Source organism: Perca flavescens, chromosome 12, assembly GCF_004354835.1.
Source record: "Perca flavescens isolate YP-PL-M2 chromosome 12, PFLA_1.0, whole genome shotgun sequence".
NCBI lineage: Eukaryota > Metazoa > Chordata > Actinopteri > Perciformes > Percidae > Perca > Perca flavescens.
This window is the reverse complement of record NC_041342.1, coordinates 23,957,901-23,975,686: the sequence shown is the minus strand read 5'-3', so window position 1 is coordinate 23,975,686 and position 17,786 is coordinate 23,957,901. Positions and strand designations below refer to the sequence as shown.

Below are 17,786 nucleotides of genomic sequence, written 5' to 3'. Positions count from 1 at the left end.
GTAGGGTATAACAACATGTTTCGGTAAAAAATAAATAGTTTACATAAGGACTGCGCTCCTCAGTGCTATTTTGCTTTATGAGGAATACTTTCACGACACTACATTTCCCATACATCACCGCGGTTTAAATCTCCGCTGAGAGGGGTTTGTGGGACTTGAAGGAGTAAACGTTGCGTTTTAACATACTATTCTCTGATGTTTGGTTCCACAAAAACTACATTTCCCAGATATATTTAGCAATTAGACGTTAACTGTTTGGCTCATCCTTGACCGGTTTTCTGCTGCATATTCCAGACAGACATCGGGCTAATGAAATAATGATTGCACCGGCGAATAGGAACTAGCCTATGTGGTGAGTTTCTAACATAGGCCATATCGTAATCATTCGTGCTAAATAAAATACTAGCCTATAGGCAATTGGCGCTAAACCGACAAGGGCTTATTAAATAGACCAAATGGTCCTAGAATCTCCTAGATTAAAAAGGAAACATCCTGCCTCTTTAGATAAGACATGGTAACTAGCTGCAGTGATGACAAAATTGTGTTGAAGCGTCCATCGTTGAACACTTTCTGAACTGCCTTGATTATTCCATTTATTGCTTCATATTATTGTTCAAAGATGTGAGGACTCCTTCGTTTTATGCCGTTTGGGAGTCAGCATGGCGCAGGAAGAGGACAAACACAGCCTGGAGGCGAAATTTGTTGCTGCAGTTAAAGTGATCCGGAGTTTGCCCGAAGAAGGTGATGATGACTTTCTTTATTCTATCCTCGACTATAAATGAAAGTGATTGAACTGGTTTTCAGTTATGTGCTATCCGGTGTGAAGTATGTGCTTGTTTGTGTGTAAACACTCTAGGTGATTGACCTGCAGAGCGTTTTAGAGCTGTCACTCTTGGCTGACCCGGAGCTGATTAACCGAATCAGTCATTTCTCAAGTCTATTAACAACTCCTGTAATCTGATCTGATCCTGTTACTAACATGTATCTCAGCATTTTATTACAGTTTCAAGCTGCCCTGCACATGTAGCCTATGTTTTAATTTGCTTCCTTCATTGCTCAGGTCCTTTCCAGCCATCTGATGACATGATGCTGTTGTTCTATAGTTACTACAAGCAGGCCACTGTGGGGCCCTGCAACATCCCCAGACCTAACGGCTTCTGGGACACTCATGGAAAAGCTAAATGGTAGGTACCTATAATATGTTGTCTTAATGCACACGTGATTTTTATATTTGACGACTAAATTCGGAGTTATCACTTATAGCAACACAGAAGATATACAGCTGGTGCATTTGCATTTTTCACACTAACTTATATGCATAAGATCCATAATATTCATATTATCAAAGTCCATCGAAAGTATAGGTCAAAGGTCAAACTCAACTTTATTTATTTATAAAGCACCTTTCATGCAAGCATGCAGCCCAAAGGCCCAGCGTCACTCCACATGCCAGCTACACTATTGTTCTAAATTACTTATTTTAATTATAGCCAAATATTACTGCACAATACTGCAGGTATATAGATAATCTTGCTAATACAGAATAGATTAAGTTTAGTGAGATTTCTGCACAACTTAATACTGCTGTAACTGCACATTAGTTAGCCAGTGTTCACTTTCCTCTTAGTGTTCAAGTGTTGACTTTGTGTTACCAGGGATTCATGGAGCTCTTTAGGAAATATGACAAAAGAGCAAGCCATGAAGAACTATGTCGAGGACATCCAGCTGGTAAGTCCTTTTATGGACAACTGCTGAATAGAAGCAGCATAGCAATACAAAGTTAATCAACTTGGAGTACACATCTCTTTCTTCACATTTATGTTTTGCCATGACAAGAAGCATGTGCATGCCTAACAAACAGTAAATATATGTACTGTATATTTAAAAATACATTAGCCTATGTGCTTATGTTAGGCTGATTGTTTCTAATATAAGTTTTCTTATAGGTTACTGATTTCTGACTCTTGAAAGACACTTTGTGTGAAGTCAAATTATTAGACAATTTATGAGTATGATGATGCAGTTTATCTGTCAGATATTTATTTTCAAGCCAGAGGAGATTTGCCGTAGCATTTTGTAAAGATATTCCTGGTCCCCAGTGGATGTATCATGCAGACTTTGGTGATCCCCTGACTTGTTCATCTAGCACCGTCATAAGGTCAAACTGTTAATTTGTCCAATACTTTGGCGTGTGTATTTATATAGCACCAAGACCTGCTTTATAATAATTAAAAAAAAGAAAACATGGAAATCTCACTTTTTAAAATCTGGGACCTTTAAGATGCAACAAATTGCTAAAACAATGACAGAACCTTTTAAATAACAGCAGAGACTGCATTTACAAATGTTGTTGTTATACATTTTTTCACCTCATAGCACCTGAGTGGCTTCAATTCCTCCAGCTACCAGCTGTTTTTAATCAGCTTTAATTAACTGGTTTAACAGATAAATCAGTCAGCCTTTGCTCTATGTAATTATATGTAATTAACTTGTTTTCTGGTGACTTGTTGACAGTCTTGCCGCACCTATTTATGCATATTTAACTAGATAAGTTTATTATTTGTGTTTGTTATCAGATTTTGGAGGCCATTCCAATCTCAGAAGAAGTGTCTAACTTGGTACAGAAGCTTGGCAATTTCTACACAGAGGTGGATGTAGAAGGAGAAGAAGCTGAAGAAATTGAGCGGGACAGGCAACCCTTTACCCGGCCTTTTGCAAACCATACAGGTAATGTTGGCCTACATGATTAGCAATGCCATAATAACTTCACAATTGAAGGCACATCAAAGGAAAAGCAGAACACAATCTGAGGGAGAGCATTGCTGTTTAAGGGGGATGTAGGACTGCTGTCGATCCTCTTTGTTAGTCACACATACTGTATGACATTTTCCGGAATACTGAGCCTGTCTTATTTGTGTTTTTTTATCACTAGATGAGCTGGTCAAACAATTGAACAAACCAACAATGGAAGGCGAGTCTTTGGTGTTCAGTAGCTGTAGAGTTGATAGCTTGGTCCCACAGTGTATAAGCTTATTTTAACCTAATTAAGTTGCTTTCATTGTTTATTTGACTGAGAAAAGAGTGAAAAGTGTACATTTCCTTGGTTTACACCGCAGGAACTGTAAGAAATTAGATTGTTAGAAGGCTGAAATTGTCTTGTGTAATCTGTCATGTATATGCTGTTTTGGAATAGATGTAGTGTGTAGAAGCTGTGGAACGCAAAATGTTCTGTCAACCAACTGTGTGTATGTCTTTGCTTTGTGTAGATTTACATTGTGCAACATATACTTTGATAAAGAGTGTTTCCCTCACCACTTAGGCTATGGGGATCTATGGGATGATATTCAAAACCTCCAAGAAAATGACAGCAGTGGTCATGGCATAAGTGTCAGTAGCGAGGAGGCAGAGGGAAGCAAAGAAAATAGTGAAATCGAGAAAAAGGAGGAAAGTTATGATTGGGTGAAAAGTGAGGAAGAGGAGAATGAGGATGAAGAAGACAAAACAGACGATGAAGACGAGGCGGATGACGAGGAGGAGGAAAAAGGTACCTGTAGTTGTAGTTCTTAGCTGTTTTGTGTTGTGAAATTTGCTGCGTTGTAGAGGTTACACACACTTTTGTTAAAAACTACAGTGCCCAGTTGTGTTAGGAAGGTATTTAGCCTTTTTGGAGGAAAATAATCAATATTTGTGACCTGTTTGTAACCTTTAACACACTCAGAAGAATGCTTTGTTTTTATGTAGATTACTTATTTACTCTATGCACACATGCATTACTGATAGGGCTGGGTACCGAATTCAATACTTTTTAGGCACTGACTGAATTCCCTCCTTGAGTAGAGATGGCCCGATACCATTTTTTGCTTCCCGATACCAATTCCAATACCTGAACTTGCGTATTGGCCGATACCGAGGACCGATCCGATACCAGTGTGTCATATATTTTATTATGTTTTAACAACTGTATACTACTATCCCTGTATAGATGTGATATGATTTCTATATTTGTTGTCTGTCTGGCTCAGGTTAAACTCTTTGTAGAACATGAACAAACACAAACAATGAATGCCACAGAGCTTTCTTTTATTATCCAGTTTGACAGTCAGTTATAACGGAAAAAGAACATAAATAAACTACTTTAACGTAGATTTTCTTTAGGGCTTTATTACGTGGTATCGGATCGGTGCATAAACTCCAGTACTTCCCGATACCGCTACCAGCGTTTTAGGCAGTATCAAAGCCAATACCGATACTGGTATCGGTATCAGACCATCTCTGGTATATAGTATTGAAAATTGCCTCGTCATTCAATACCCATTTTCAATACCTGAGGAGTAAATCTTGTCAGTATCAGTGAGACAATCAGCATGCAGCATGCTTCTACCAAGTTCTAATAATGTCTGTGATTGACTGTCCAACGTTACACGTCGTAGACACGCTGGAAAAACTTTACGTTACACAGAGTCAGGGCTGGAACATGCATACAAAGATTTGTACCGTAATATTGTTTATTTCTTTTGTTTTATAAAATTGGTATAAAAAAGTATTGTTCAGGAACTGGTATCAAAGTCACGGTATTGGTATCGGTACCGGTATAGAATATTTTAAACTTCTCTATTCTAAGTGTAAAAGGGAAAGAGAGTAGCTATTTGTGTATTTGTGCTGTGTTCTTCAGTTGGTCACTCGCAGAATATTAGAGAAGTGACTTAACGACCAGCCAGCACACATTTATTTATTTTTTAAGAATAACATTTTCACTATAATGTGACACACTTGAGTTAATGTTAAGGTTGCAATATGTTCATAGTTTCCATTGTAAGTAAATTAATGTGATATTTTTCCCTCTGAATACATTCATATAAATGAGAACAGTATTTCAGTGAGATAAAAAAAAAAAGTACATCCAGGGCAAAAAATGGCTAGACAAAGGGCACCTAAAAAACAACTTTTTTTGTAATGCTTTGTCATACTCTCTCTCTCTATTGTTCTGTCTCAGTCTGGAGGCCTGACCCGAAGCTGCTGATGGTGGAGAAACGGTGGAGGTCTGACACAGGGGGGTCCAGCAGCAGCATGGAGCCCAGCATGTCTTCCTTCACCAACGGGACACACAGCTCCCTCAACAGCGAGGTGGAAGAGGAAGAGCTGGCCTGTTCCTTAGAGCCCAGTGTGCAGTATAACTCCTATATGCTCTTTAATGGACACCTGAGTGGTAAGATTTCACATTAATGCAAAAAGAAAGTGTACATTATGTTTGTATAACACTATAAAAAAGCACGTTTGATAACAAATACCTAATAGTTTATAATAATGATTACGCTCATCAAAACCATTAGATAAACTATTAGATTAGGATAAGTTGGAAAATATCACTGTGGGAAAATGTTATTGTGGCAGCAGCAAATATAATAGCACAAAAAAGAGAAAATATAATAAACTAACGTAAATGTTTATTATGAAGAGTACATCGAAGAACGGTATAAAATGTACCATTTTGTCCATGTTCAGGTCATAGTGATGCTGTTCCTGAGAAGAACCACCGATCCACAGACTCAGATAATGAAGAATTCTGTGACTCCATGGAGCATCTGGCCATGGAAGAGGTGTGTTGTCCTTCCTTCATACTGTGCACCACATTAAAGGACTAGTTTTGACATTGTAGGGAATACGCTCATTTGCTTTCTTTCCGAGAGCTAGATGAGAAGATCGATACCACGCTCATGTCTGTACAACAAATATATAGCCAGGAGACCATTTAGCTTAGCTTAGCTAAAAGACTGGAAGCAGAGGGAAAGTGCAGACCGACATACCAGCACCTCTAAAGGCTCTGACACACCAATCCGACGGCTGACCATCGGCAGAAAAGGCAGTCAGACTGATCAGTCAGCTCCCCGAGGTCAAAAAAGTGCATCGGAACACACCGACTGCCCACTGGCCAATTCAACAAGTCAAATCGTCCAAAAAACGGATGCCAACGGCTCCTCCGACTGGAACACGCCGAACAGACTCGAATCACCGACCTCGCCAGACTGTCTGACGGCCGATAATCGGGTTGGTGTGTCAGAGCCTTAAATCTCACTGTAGACTCCAGGAAATCATTGCGCCCGGCCAAGAAATAGTCCAGCAGATAAACCCCTATAAAAATATATACAACATGTTGTTTATACTTTCTTAGTAAAGATCAAACTAGCTTCAAAAGTTGCACATGATCAGAGGTAAAACCACGAGGTAGGCCGCAGAGCATATTGCAGGCACAGAGGCAAAGCGTAGCGCAGGTGTACGTCGTCGTTGCTTCTGGTTTTGTTTGTGCCTTGATTTGTTTGTGCCTTGATTTTTAACGCAGGACTTAGCGGTAATTTCAATTGGTGCGCAACGCCACGGGTAGCGCTTCCTCCGAGTTGTCTTCACCGCTCTCCCCATAGGAAAACAATGGCACAGTGAGCACAGAGCAGTTTTACCACAGATCATGTGTAGGCGGCTTCCGAGTTCTTCAGGAAGAGCCAAGCTGGCTGTTTGTCCCTGCTCCCAGTCACTATGCTATGCTTATTTTCTCATGAAAACCTAGGCAAAAAAAGCAAATAAAACATTTCCAGTGTCTTCTACTTTTCCTCCCATCCCTTCCTGCTGCAACAGTGTCAATTCCCCCATTGTGGGATTAATAAAGGATTTTTGAATCTTGAATCTTCCCATAATTGTCAAACTATTTCTTTAATAATGTCAACATTATAGAAAAAAAGTAATAAAGTAAAACACAAATATAAAGTGTTCTGACCCAATCATGGCTATTCAAACTGTGGTTGACCGTTTTCCTACCAAGGGGCTGTCTACATCAAACATACTGTCACTGGGATCAGGAGCTGCCTCTGTGAGGCAAAGTGATCTTTGGTTTGAGAGCAACACTACCCCGAATGGAGGAGAGGATCAAGTACTCGTGGGGGAGTCCTACCTTAAAGAAGGGATTAGTGCAAGCCAGCACAACAGCTCCTTGTCAAGAAGAGGGAGAGGTGAGACTGTCGACTTTGATTCATACTGACGCTGTATCCCTAATTTACCGTTCTCCTAAGATGTGCACTTAGTTCATCTTCCTAAGCATTTAAAGGCATTAGATGCCTTTACACACAGAACCATTTTCCACAAAAGTTGCATGTTATAGTATTAACCTGTCAAATTCTGACTCCTGTTTCAGGTTCACAATCGCCAAGGGCTACCTGCAGCTCTCAGCGGTGTGCCAGTGTAGATGCCGCATGCTGTTGTGTGTCACAGAACAGACATCCTGTCAGCGCTGCCAGGGGAAACGTCAATGAGCAAATAGCAACAGCTCTGCTGAGGCTGCAACATGACATGACCACAGTGATTCACAGGCTGCACGCTCTGGAGGCGCTCACGGTGTCACAGGTGAAAGACAAGAGATGTTAGCCACAGTGTTATCCTCAGACTGTCTCCATGACAATTTATTAAATATTTATTGATAGATTTTATACATTTTCTTATTCAATTTTTCAGTCAAGATTATCTTCACCAAGGCAGGAGGACTCTCTACCCGCAGCACAAACGGTCCTTATTAGATTTTTATTTAAAATTTTAAATGGTTTTGTTCTTTAATAACTAATGTAATGCAAGTTTTTTTTTTTTTTTTTTTTTAGTTCCTGAGACCGTCTTGGTGGCCTTTTGACTTCTCTCCACTCACAGGGGTGTTAACTGCACTCTGGCCTCTGATTGCCCATTGGCTTGTCCAGCTTTACTTACAACGGAAAAGAAGGTGAGCAAATACTGATCAAAAATGCCCTGCTCTATTATCACTAATTCATTTTGCCTATAGCCATACTACTGACTACCAAAACTCATTTTCACCTTTTTTCCTCACAGGAAAATCCCTTGAATTCTCTGACAACCATCGGCATCATTCAAAGAACATGAAGCTGGGATGAAATTGTTGCACTTTTGTTGCTTTGTGGCTTTTTCAAGCCACCGTCACAGACAGAGTATACTGCGGCATCAGTAGAAATGGAAAGGCCACTTTAGATAAATCAATCAAAGTGTAGCATTTTGACTTCATGGATACTTTTTAGGTGTTTAAGAAAGGGAAGATTAGTGCATTATAAATGCTGGCACATTTTCTTTGTTACAGTGAGCTTAGCATTAGTTGGTGACCTTATTTATGACATGTCTCAGAGATCACCAGGTACTCAATATACACAACTTGCATAACTGAGTCAACTTGTAATTGAAATTAATTTATTATCATACAGTAGCTGTGGACCTTTATTTATTTATTGTACATTTCATTGTTTATTTTAGGTATCTTTTCATGTTTCATGTCAAACAATATTTTTTTCTGATTACTAAGGGTCTTTTATATTTCATTTGAAATATAGGAATATTTTAGGTGAATTTCTTTTTAGACCAAATAGCGATGATGACCAAAATTATCTACAGTATGCGTAAAAGTTTATATTTATTTCATGGCGTCAGTGCATTGGTATCAAATATTGCACTTTTGCAAAAAAAAATAATGACAATCCATATATTCATTCTTTTTTCTTTTTTTTCAGCTGTACAGTGAAAATTAAGAATTCTCTTTTTAAAGCAAGAGTGTGGTGCTTTCAAATATACAGTTGTTAAACATAAGTGTATGAAGCAAATTTTGACTTGCAATAAACACATTCATTGGACAAACATGTATTTTAGTAAATCATTTGATGTTCAAAATCGAGATTAACTGCTGAAAAACTTGATTACATGAGCTGGGCTAGAAAATGTAAGTGATAAGGTTATAGTTTATATATCGCATTTATCACATTTTAGACTGTAAATTTGCTGAATAATTTTTTTAATTGTATATTTACTGAAGCTAACGTTAGATAAACCGAAGACAGGCCAGAAAAAAAGACAGATTTTAACAAGTATACATTTGTCATATCTATGGTCACAACCTTATTTTTTAATAACGGAGACGTCATATCCTGTGTAGACTACCTCTGAACTTCGCAGTTTGACTTGCTATGTCTGCTACAGAAAGATGAAGTGAAAGAAATACGGACCTTTAACTCTAAAGGGCAGTGGTATAACTTGTGTAGCTTAAGTGCCGTTGTGTACCAGTTTGAATTAAAAATGTTTTCTTTGTCCACGACTGTCCAACCACAGGTAAGAAAGCAGGAAACATTAGGCCAAGCTAACATTAGCATTGTTGTTGTTTGGGTTTTAGCTAGTTGAGTTAAGCCTGCTAGCTAGCTAAGTTAACCTTAGCTTGTCAGCCAGACTGCTGTTGACCTTTCGTTATTGTTTGATGATTTGAAAGAAATTTACATTCAAGTCAGTTGACATTGTGTCAATATTGTTATATTTCTATTTACCTGTAACGTTAAATAAACCGAAATAAAGACTGCGTGGACCTCCTGAGAGAAGTTCCAGCTAACGTTAATGTTCTGATGAGCGTTCAGTGTGTCCTAAGCTGCCAGATGGGAAACTTCGTCAATGAGCGATATATTTGACTAATTACTGGTGATTTGCATATGCTAATACATCTGCAGTTCAATCAACTTTTCTACTGCTACGCGATAATCACCTGTATGCGGCTACTTTTAAGCTCGCTGATGTACTTTACCTGTGTCTATACCAACAGTCTCTGAATAAGGGCTAACGTTACCTGACAAATAGGGTTTGTGATAGTAACGTTAATTGTAATATATATGACAGTTGTAAGTCTTACATTTGCAAAACACTCATTCACTCACTGTTTGCTTACATGTGATCACAGGTGACTGTACCTCTTAGCCACCTCATCAATGTCCTCCACTCTATGAAAAGCTCAGTGGGAAGCAGCAGTGCCACCTGCAAATCAAGAAAACATAAGGAGCATGCCTCAGACTCAGAACTACACTGTACAGAGGTACATTAGCAGGCCATAATCTGTAATTGCTGTTTCAATTCAGAGACCGTGTGATGCTGGGCTTAGTTGATTTCATTCTCCCAAGTCCACTTGTTTAACAAAAACCTTTTTCAGAATAACTTTGTTAGGAATATAAATCAAATGTCATACACAAAATGATATAATTTATGTTTGTGCAGCCCGTGTGGAACATGCGTGAGCTTGGATTATCAGACCTGGGAGCACAGCAGCTGGATGAGCTGGTGAAGAGTGTGTTACCACGCTTGAGTCCACAGGAGGCACCACTTCCATTGGGTGGACAGACAGCCTGGCACGCCTCACATCTTTCTACACACTCCTTTTTCTTCAATAAGCATGGTGAGAATGTACATCTTTGTTATAAACAGGCCTCCCATACTGTACCTTGAACCACTTAAATAGGTGTGGCTGGTGCCCATGCCTGACTCCTCGTCATCACTCATGAATAAATACAACATGCCAGGACCTCACAATCTGCAAGAAGTTAAAACATTTGTTTCATTTTTCAAGTTTCATTTGACTGCATAGAATTGCAGAGATTCTAGTTAGTGGAGGTGGTAAGCATCCATCCCGATATTCTGATGAATCCTATCATTTTGATTAGCTTAGTTACTAGTTGACTGTTTTAACAAGCAACTAGGGCCTCTGCTACCACTTTTTCTTAAAAGTATCTCAATAGTTAAACCTTGTCCTCTGTTCCCAGGCTTCTCATGTGGTGCAATTCCCATGTTTTATTCCAGACAGCACCCTTCACCTCTTCAGTCTGTCTGCACAGAGCTACAACACTGGCCAGGTAACTACAGATTTATGTAATAGTTTATATGCTATTTGACAACAATATAAATAGCATTACGTAGAGAATAACAAATATTCTACTTAATTGTCAATGTTATCTATGGTGTCCTATATTTACATGTACATTGTGAATGCAGCGGTAACAATGTGTATATTTACGGTATAATGCTAATGTGAATCTAGTAAAGTTATATTCTGTGTAAACATGTTTAGCTTTTTAATCTGTTTAAACAGCATGTGCTTACTGTATATTTCAAGTGTGGGTCCCGAGCAGAGGCTTTAAAACTTTAAAGAGCAAAACCAGACGACTGCAGTCGGCCCCAGACCGCCCCCTGGAGTCTGAAGGATTCACACCATCTTTTATGAAGGTAAGTACTTCGAGATATTTACATGCTTAACATGCTTAAGCAAATCCTTAAAGGGATACTGTGCTGATTTTTAACCAGCTCTTTATCATCTATTTGTGGGCAGTGTGTTTAGATTAACGGTGTTTGGCCGTGGCGCCAATGCATGGAGAACCCTGGCGACGGGGAGCATCGTTCATCTTAACACACTGCTTACACTGCTATGACACAGAGCTGGATTTGAATCAGCAAAATATTTTTTTAAGCATGTTATGGATATGTTTGTATGTGCTTATTGTGTTAAGAATATTAATTGCCTCACCAGCAGCAACAACATTTTCACCTGACTAGGATATTGCACTTTTTGGAATAAAATGCAAGGCCTGCTGAGATTTCAAGTTACAAAATATTCAGCTCTTGAGTAGAAAATGCATCACATCACTGTAGTTTTTTTCTCTGCTGTCTAGTCAAATAGAAACATATGTCTTCCATTGGATCTTCTGCACACAAGAAAATTTGAGGAAAAGTTGGCAATTGGTGTTCTGCCCACCTGAGTCACCAACCGGCCTAAAATAGATAGTATGTTTTTTTTCTTACTATTTAGTAACATTATCAGTTATGGAGCTATGTTTGCTAAGTAACTGACAACAGCTGCCTTTGCACTTTCCTGACAACACAAAAGGGGCCTCCAGCTGTTCTGCCGGTTTAGGAATCTAAAAATACAGGCAGAGCAGGTGAACCTTTTAAGTTTTTTAGGCCTACAAAGCATGTCCAGTGGGATGGCCTTGAGTGTAAAGGTGTGATAAAAGTGAAGTGAATATGATATAAGGAAAGTGATGGAGACAACTTCATAGATGACACATTCCTATGTCTTTAGATCAAATGCAGCTTTATTCACCCACGGAGCACACACAGCCGAGCGGGAGAGACAGTTTTATACACCGAAACATGCACAGACAATCTTCTCACTGAACAATTAAGTTAACAGATTCCTTTGTACTGTTTGGCCTCACCTCTGGAGAACCAGTTGTCAATCACATAATTATAACAACTTAGTCTGACGTATATTAGCGCCCCCTCCCTCAGAAGTCACAGGTGAAGATTACATATATTGTTTTTCAGATCTCCTTTGCACGAAACATAATAATTACACCAGGAGAATATTAGGTCCCATGGCATAAGATATCGTAGTAATAACAAGATGTTTCCCATAAGTCCTCACCACTCGGGCCCCTCATATCACCTTTTAGATGTCACATGCAGTCCACACAACATTGAACAGTATATAAGTTAAATTTAAAAGCATACAGACTTAATGTCATCTTATCAGAATATCGCTGACCAATCTTACCTTGTACTGCAGGGTTTCCTGACACGTGACAAGGGGGTTGAAGTTGAAAGTCTAGACAGCCTGATTAAGATCAAGAACATACCTGATGGACAGCAGGATTCTTACAAGAGGGGCTTCGCTGAGGGTTTCCTGAAAGCCCAAGCCTTGACACAACGCACACAAGGCAACGCTATAAACTAGCTCAAATTTAATCACACAATTGGTATTCCATTATTAAGCATTAAACCGTAATGACGTATAGTTTTCCTGCTCCAACTGTTCAGACTCTCTCCGGAGGACTCGTCTAATCCTGCTGGTGCTGCTTCTGGTTGGACTCTATGGTATCTCCAAGACCCCCTTCATATCGGGTAAAGGCTCCTTTTCTACTCTAATGGCCCTATCTTGCACTCAGCGCAATTGCCTTTGTACACCGACGCATATATCATTCCTATTTTGCACCCTACGCACAGCGGACTGGTTCAGCGAAAAGAGGAGGCGTGTTCAGGCGCAAATGTTCCCTAGTGCTATTTTGTAGTTTCAGAAAACAATTCCGCCACAGACCAGGAAAAACCTGGTCTAAAGTCAGTGGTGCTAGTCTAAAGTCAGCGTCCTAAAGCTGATTTCATGCATGCTGCATGTCGTACATGAAATCACCTCCAATATGTTAACGTTTTAATATGTTAAAATGTGAATGTTAATAATGAAGTACAGCATTTGCCTGCTTAACTAAATCTATGCACATAAAATATTGAACATGTATTAACCCTTCACAGAAAATAACTAAGCTTGGTATAACTGAGCCATTTTCTGCTCTTTACAAATTCTAACCTGCAGTATTGAAGGTGTGTGTGTGTGTGTGTGTGTGTGTGTGTGTGTGTGTGTGTGTGTGTGTGTGTGTGTGTGTGTGTGTGTGTGTGTGTGTGTGTGTGTGTGTGTGTGTGTGTGTGTGTGTGTGTGTGTGTGTGTGTGTGTGTGTGTGTGTGTGTGTGTGTGTTAGCCATGCAGTGTGATTTCGAACTTTAATCTAACCATTTTTGATAGTACGGTTCCGAACCACATCAGGCCTGGACTCTGCAGTGGACCCTGTGCAGATGAAAAACGTGACATTTGAGCATGTCAAAGGGATAGAAGAAGCTAAGAACGAGCTGCAGGAAGTTGTGGAGTTCCTGAAAAACCCAAAGAAGTTCACAGTATTGGGAGGGAAGCTGCCAAAAGGTAGGGCTGTCTTTCACAGTGCGTTTTAAAAGCTTTGCGATTTTTATAAATTCTGCACTTATGTTAGAGTATGATGACTTTTCAGCTGAGATGGTAGTTGCACAACTACATTCAGAGATCTGTTTTTGTGTCTCTCTCTCGTTCTTCCTCCTCATCTATTTACTTTAGGTGTTTTACTGGTTGGCCCTCCAGGGACCGGAAAGACTCTACTGGCCAGAGCTGTGGCAGGAGAGGCAGATGTGCCATTCTACTACGCCTCCGGGTCTGAATTTGATGAGATGTTTGTTGGAGTGGGAGCCAGCCGCATCAGGAACCTTTTCAGTGGGATTTCTTTTTCCTTTTCCCTTTGCCTTCCTTAGAAACTTCTTGAGAGTGTAGAGTTGACTTCTCCTGATACAAGGGCTGCATGATTACATCAAAAACATTATAATTGTTGTGCTTTTCATTGTGGTACATATGTTTATTTTTTATATTTGTTGTACTGCTTATTTCTAGAGGAGGCTAAAGCCAATGCTCCCTGTGTGATCTTCATTGATGAACTGGACAGTGTGGGTGGGAAAAGGATCGAGTCTCCCATGCACCCTTACTCCAGACAGACTATTAACCAACTACTTGCTGAGATGGATGGGTAATCCCTCAAAATATCTGTTGCATATTTTACAGTTTAGGAGTTGTCGTAATTCACATTAAAGCAAATTTGGCATTAATTTGGGGTTGCCTTCAAAGTGTCCTACTGACTGATTTGCAGCGTGGTCAACGGTCTTCAATCATGTTAACTGTGCATACAGTACAGTTCAGTGTTGGTTGACAAAAGAATATAATAATATTATAAGTACTGCATTATGGTTCAAAATGTGAATTAGAATGTGAGAAAGATTGCTGTGGTGAGAGAACATAACAGAAAGCAAGAGGAGAGCTGCTGCATTGCAGACGCTGACTTGCATGTACCCTGTGCTATTATTTTGTAGGTTTAAACCTAACGAAGGTGTGATCATCATTGGAGCAACCAACTTCCCAGAGGCTTTGGATAAGTATGTTTACCTCTGTGTCTCTTGCTTTAGCCTGTGAAAATATCAGAGCTTACAATGCACATTCATGTCAAGGTTTACAACCCTCAGAGACACAGCTCTTCTTGTCAAAAACTAAGAATAGACTGCAACCATGAGGCTGCAGTGACCCAGATTGTATGCTGACACAGCATCAGTATTTTACTAACCTGCTGATCTTGTTTTTTTAAGTGCCCTGATCCGCCCAGGACGTTTTGACATGCAGGTGACTGTCCCCAAACCAGATGTGAAAGGGCGCACAGAGATCCTCAACTGGTATCTGAAGAAGATTAAAATGGATCCAGGTGTGAGATCACCATCTGCTAATCCTAAAATAATTATAACAATGTTTTTGCTAAAATGTTTTGTTATGGTGTATATAATATTTTTAACCACTGTAAGGCCGCGTTCGGACAGCCTGCGTCGGCCGTCAAGTGGTGTTTTGAGCTATGGTTTGAAGCAGTGTGAGAAATCCCGTACAGGAAACAGGAAACATCACTGCCACAAGAAAGTTTTAAAACACTTATTAAGGTTAAAAAAGAAAAACGAAACCCAAGCACTGAACTGCCCGAGAGTTTGTGTAACAGCTGAATGTTTCCTGCAACAACAAATCACTCGCTATGTCTCGCTCGTCTCTTTTCTTTCTCTCTCTCCTTGAAGTGCGGCCGGAAATGTCGAAATCTATAAACGATCTGACTGAAAACAGCAATTGTGAAATATAAAGTCTTCTTGTGCTACATTGGGTGGTTAAAGAACACAACAGGACATCACAAATGGGCAGTTTCATTGACACTCCCCACCCCCCCCCTGCACCTAACAACCCTGTGGCAAATCGGTAGATTTTTTTTTCTGAATGCACTGTAAGACAGAACCTACAGTTGTTTGAATACCTTGGTTTGGTGGTCCTCAAGCACTGAACACACTGGCACAGGACAGAGCACTGGTATTTTTTAAGATGACATCATAAGCTAAATGTTTGTCATTTACTAGCCCCATCTGAGGCCTAGATTTAGACAATCGGTGTGATCTTTGTTGATGTCGCGTGTTATCTCTGCAGCTATTGAGGCCAATATTATTGCCCGGGGCACAGTGGGCTTCTCTGGCGCTGACCTGGAAAATCTGGTCAACCAGGCTGCTCTGAAGGCAGCAGTCGATGGTAAAGACATGGTCACCCTGAAAGAGTTGGAGTTTGCTAAAGACAAAATCCTCATGGGTGAGTAATGAGGAAGCCTTTTTTTTTTAGTTGTTATAATGTGATTAATATTACTCATAAGTTATCCTGATTGTCTGTGTGTTTTCATCGAACACAGCAAACACTTACTTATAGTGATCACTCACAAAGTCCTGTTGAGAATGTGGCAATAAAATAAATTCATTCATACTTTCTTCTTTTATCTCCAAGGCCCCGAGAGAAGGAGTGCAGAAATAGATGAGAAGAACAAGATCATCACAGCGTACCATGAATCTGGCCATGCAATAGTAGCTTACTATACCAAAGATGCCATGCCGATTAACAAGGCTACTATCATGCCTAGAGGCCCCAGTCTGGGACATGTAAGGAAACATAGAGCTTGTAAACGTATTATAACGCGTATTATAATTTGACACAGAGTCTGCAGACAGTCATTCCATTAAACTTTGTTTACCTCTTATCCCCTTCATTTTTCATTCCCTTTTTCCATCATCTCCAATGTCTCTTGTCAGGTATCCATGCTTCCAGAGAACGATCGCTGGAGTGAGACTCGCTCTCAGCTGCTGGCCCAGATGGACGTCAGTATGGGCGGCCGTGTAGCAGAGGAGATTATATTTGGCCATGAGTACATCACAACCGGTAAAAAGGAGTTCCTAAAAATGTTTTAACATGAAGTGTAGAATGTAGTAAGTTCTTGATTCTCTTCTACATAGAAAGGTGGTTGGCAGGCTAGAATGTGTAAAGGCAACATGTCATTTCTTCCTCTCCAGGTGCATCAAGCGACTTTGATAGTGCCACAAAGATTGCTAAGATGATGGTGACCAGATTTGGAATGTGTGAAAAGGTAGGCTAATTTATGGGACTTATAAAGGGCAGGCTGGTCATAGTATTTGAACTGCACATGCATCGCAGTCTACATTTTTGCTATAATTGTATGCACATTTTATTTACTGTATATGTTTCCCTTTCCTGTCTCCCAGTTGGGTGTGATGACCTATACTGACATGACATCCCAGAGCCCAGAGACACAAGCAGCAGTGGAGCATGAAGTCAGGCAGTTACTGAAGGTTTGTGTGATGTTTTTTTTATTATTATTTATTTATTTTTTTAGGACAGCTGAACAAAAAAAAACAATTCAGCGATTCAACCAGCTCTTGTAAAACTTACCACCTTTTCTCTTGCTGTCACCAGGACTCTTATGAGCGTGCCAAAGTCCTGCTGAAGACTCATTCCAAAGAGCACAAAAACCTGGCAGATGCTCTGCTCATGTATGAGACACTGGATGCCAAAGAGATCAAGCTGGTCCTGGAGGGCAAGGCCCTGGAGGCCAGTTGAAAAGAAGCAGGGACTGCAACAATGGGGGGTTGGCAATAGGGGGAGGGGGCAGATTTTAAGAGCTCAGGGGTCATGGAAGGAGGGATGGACTCAGTTCATGAGTGAATTAGAGGAGTATGAAGTGATGGCCTGCGTTCACAAAGTCTCTTGACAAGCGCCCATGTAGGACTATGTCATATCTTCACTCGGTCCCCTTTGTGTAATCCCATCAATATTCCCAGATAAGTAGTGACTTTCCTGCGTTCAGAGGTAACAGCTTACCTCTGTATGTTGCACAGGCTCACCGTATGTGACAAAGGTTAACCGGTCAAATGCCTAATGTAAAGGATGTTGCTCAGGTCACTTTATCCGTTGGTGGGAGGAAATAATGCATTCATGTAATTATGTACCTCAAACGTAAAAAGCATCTTGGTAGGATTCCCTTTTTAATGTTAATTGTTATTTGTCTTGTATATCTTCAAGGTCAGGCTACACTCTCGACTTCTATCTTGCGAGCCTCCCAATTTGGCACCAAGAAGTGTCGCAATGGGGTGCTGCACTCTGTCTTTCCATCTGATTCTTTGTATCTGGGATGATTGGAAGATCATGTATATACATTCTCCTGACCCCCCCACCCCCTCTGCATATG

General features: G+C 40.1%; 2 protein-coding genes across 6 annotated transcripts; both read left to right on the top strand.

The window, feature by feature from the left end:
* The first annotated feature begins 123 nt into the window (after window positions 1–123).
* On the top strand, window positions 124–8,648 carry LOC114565579 (acyl-CoA-binding domain-containing protein 5A). 4 transcript variants are annotated; one of them, XM_028593718.1, is made up of 14 exons: window positions 124–352; window positions 620–741; window positions 1,061–1,184; window positions 1,656–1,728; window positions 2,577–2,727; window positions 2,933–2,971; window positions 3,320–3,544; window positions 4,994–5,206; window positions 5,503–5,597; window positions 6,812–6,998; window positions 7,181–7,389; window positions 7,498–7,548; window positions 7,638–7,753; window positions 7,861–8,648. In XM_028593718.1, exons 2-14 carry the CDS (start codon window positions 660–662, stop codon window positions 7,871–7,873), a joined length of 1,578 nt encoding a protein of 525 aa, XP_028449519.1. In that variant the 5' UTR covers window positions 124–352; window positions 620–659; the 3' UTR covers window positions 7,874–8,648. The 4 variants fall into 4 exon arrangements, with proteins under 4 accessions (XP_028449519.1, XP_028449520.1, XP_028449522.1 ...); XM_028593719.1 differs by lacking the exon at window positions 2,933–2,971; XM_028593721.1 differs by lacking the exon at window positions 7,861–8,648 and having other exon boundaries at window positions 7,503–7,548; window positions 7,638–7,747.
* A 301-nt stretch (window positions 8,649–8,949) lies between these two features.
* yme1l1b (YME1-like 1b) lies at window positions 8,950–17,373 on the top strand. Of its 2 annotated transcripts, none has more exons than XM_028593847.1 (18): window positions 8,950–9,138; window positions 9,752–9,883; window positions 10,063–10,240; window positions 10,605–10,694; window positions 10,955–11,064; window positions 12,404–12,554; window positions 12,655–12,738; window positions 13,433–13,585; window positions 13,754–13,906; window positions 14,081–14,213; window positions 14,554–14,616; window positions 14,824–14,936; window positions 15,689–15,844; window positions 16,034–16,185; window positions 16,336–16,462; window positions 16,594–16,667; window positions 16,804–16,890; window positions 17,015–17,373. In XM_028593847.1, the coding sequence occupies exons 1-18, from the start codon at window positions 9,106–9,108 to the stop codon at window positions 17,156–17,158; spliced, it is 2,133 nt and encodes a 710-aa protein (XP_028449648.1). In that variant the 5' UTR covers window positions 8,950–9,105; the 3' UTR covers window positions 17,159–17,373. The 2 variants fall into 2 exon arrangements, with proteins under 2 accessions (XP_028449648.1, XP_028449647.1); XM_028593846.1 differs by having other exon boundaries at window positions 13,412–13,585.
* Window positions 17,374–17,786: the final 413 nt, after the last annotated feature.

Coding starts and splice junctions, on each gene's coding strand:
- LOC114565579 (XM_028593718.1), top strand. CDS start 660: ATGGCGCAGGAAGAGGACAAACACAGCCTGGAGGCGAAATTTGTTGCT. Junction 1,185..1,655: donor ACTCATGGAAAAGCTAAATG/GTAGGTACCTAT, acceptor TTGTGTTACCAG/GGATTCATGGAGCTCTTTAG. Junction 1,729..2,576: donor ATGTCGAGGACATCCAGCTG/GTAAGTCCTTTT, acceptor GTTTGTTATCAG/ATTTTGGAGGCCATTCCAAT.
- yme1l1b (XM_028593846.1), top strand. CDS start 9,106: ATGTTTTCTTTGTCCACGACTGTCCAACCACAG. Junction 9,884..10,062: donor CAGAACTACACTGTACAGAG/GTACATTAGCAG, acceptor ATGTTTGTGCAG/CCCGTGTGGAACATGCGTGA. Junction 13,907..14,080: donor CCGCATCAGGAACCTTTTCA/GTGGGATTTCTT, acceptor GCTTATTTCTAG/AGGAGGCTAAAGCCAATGCT.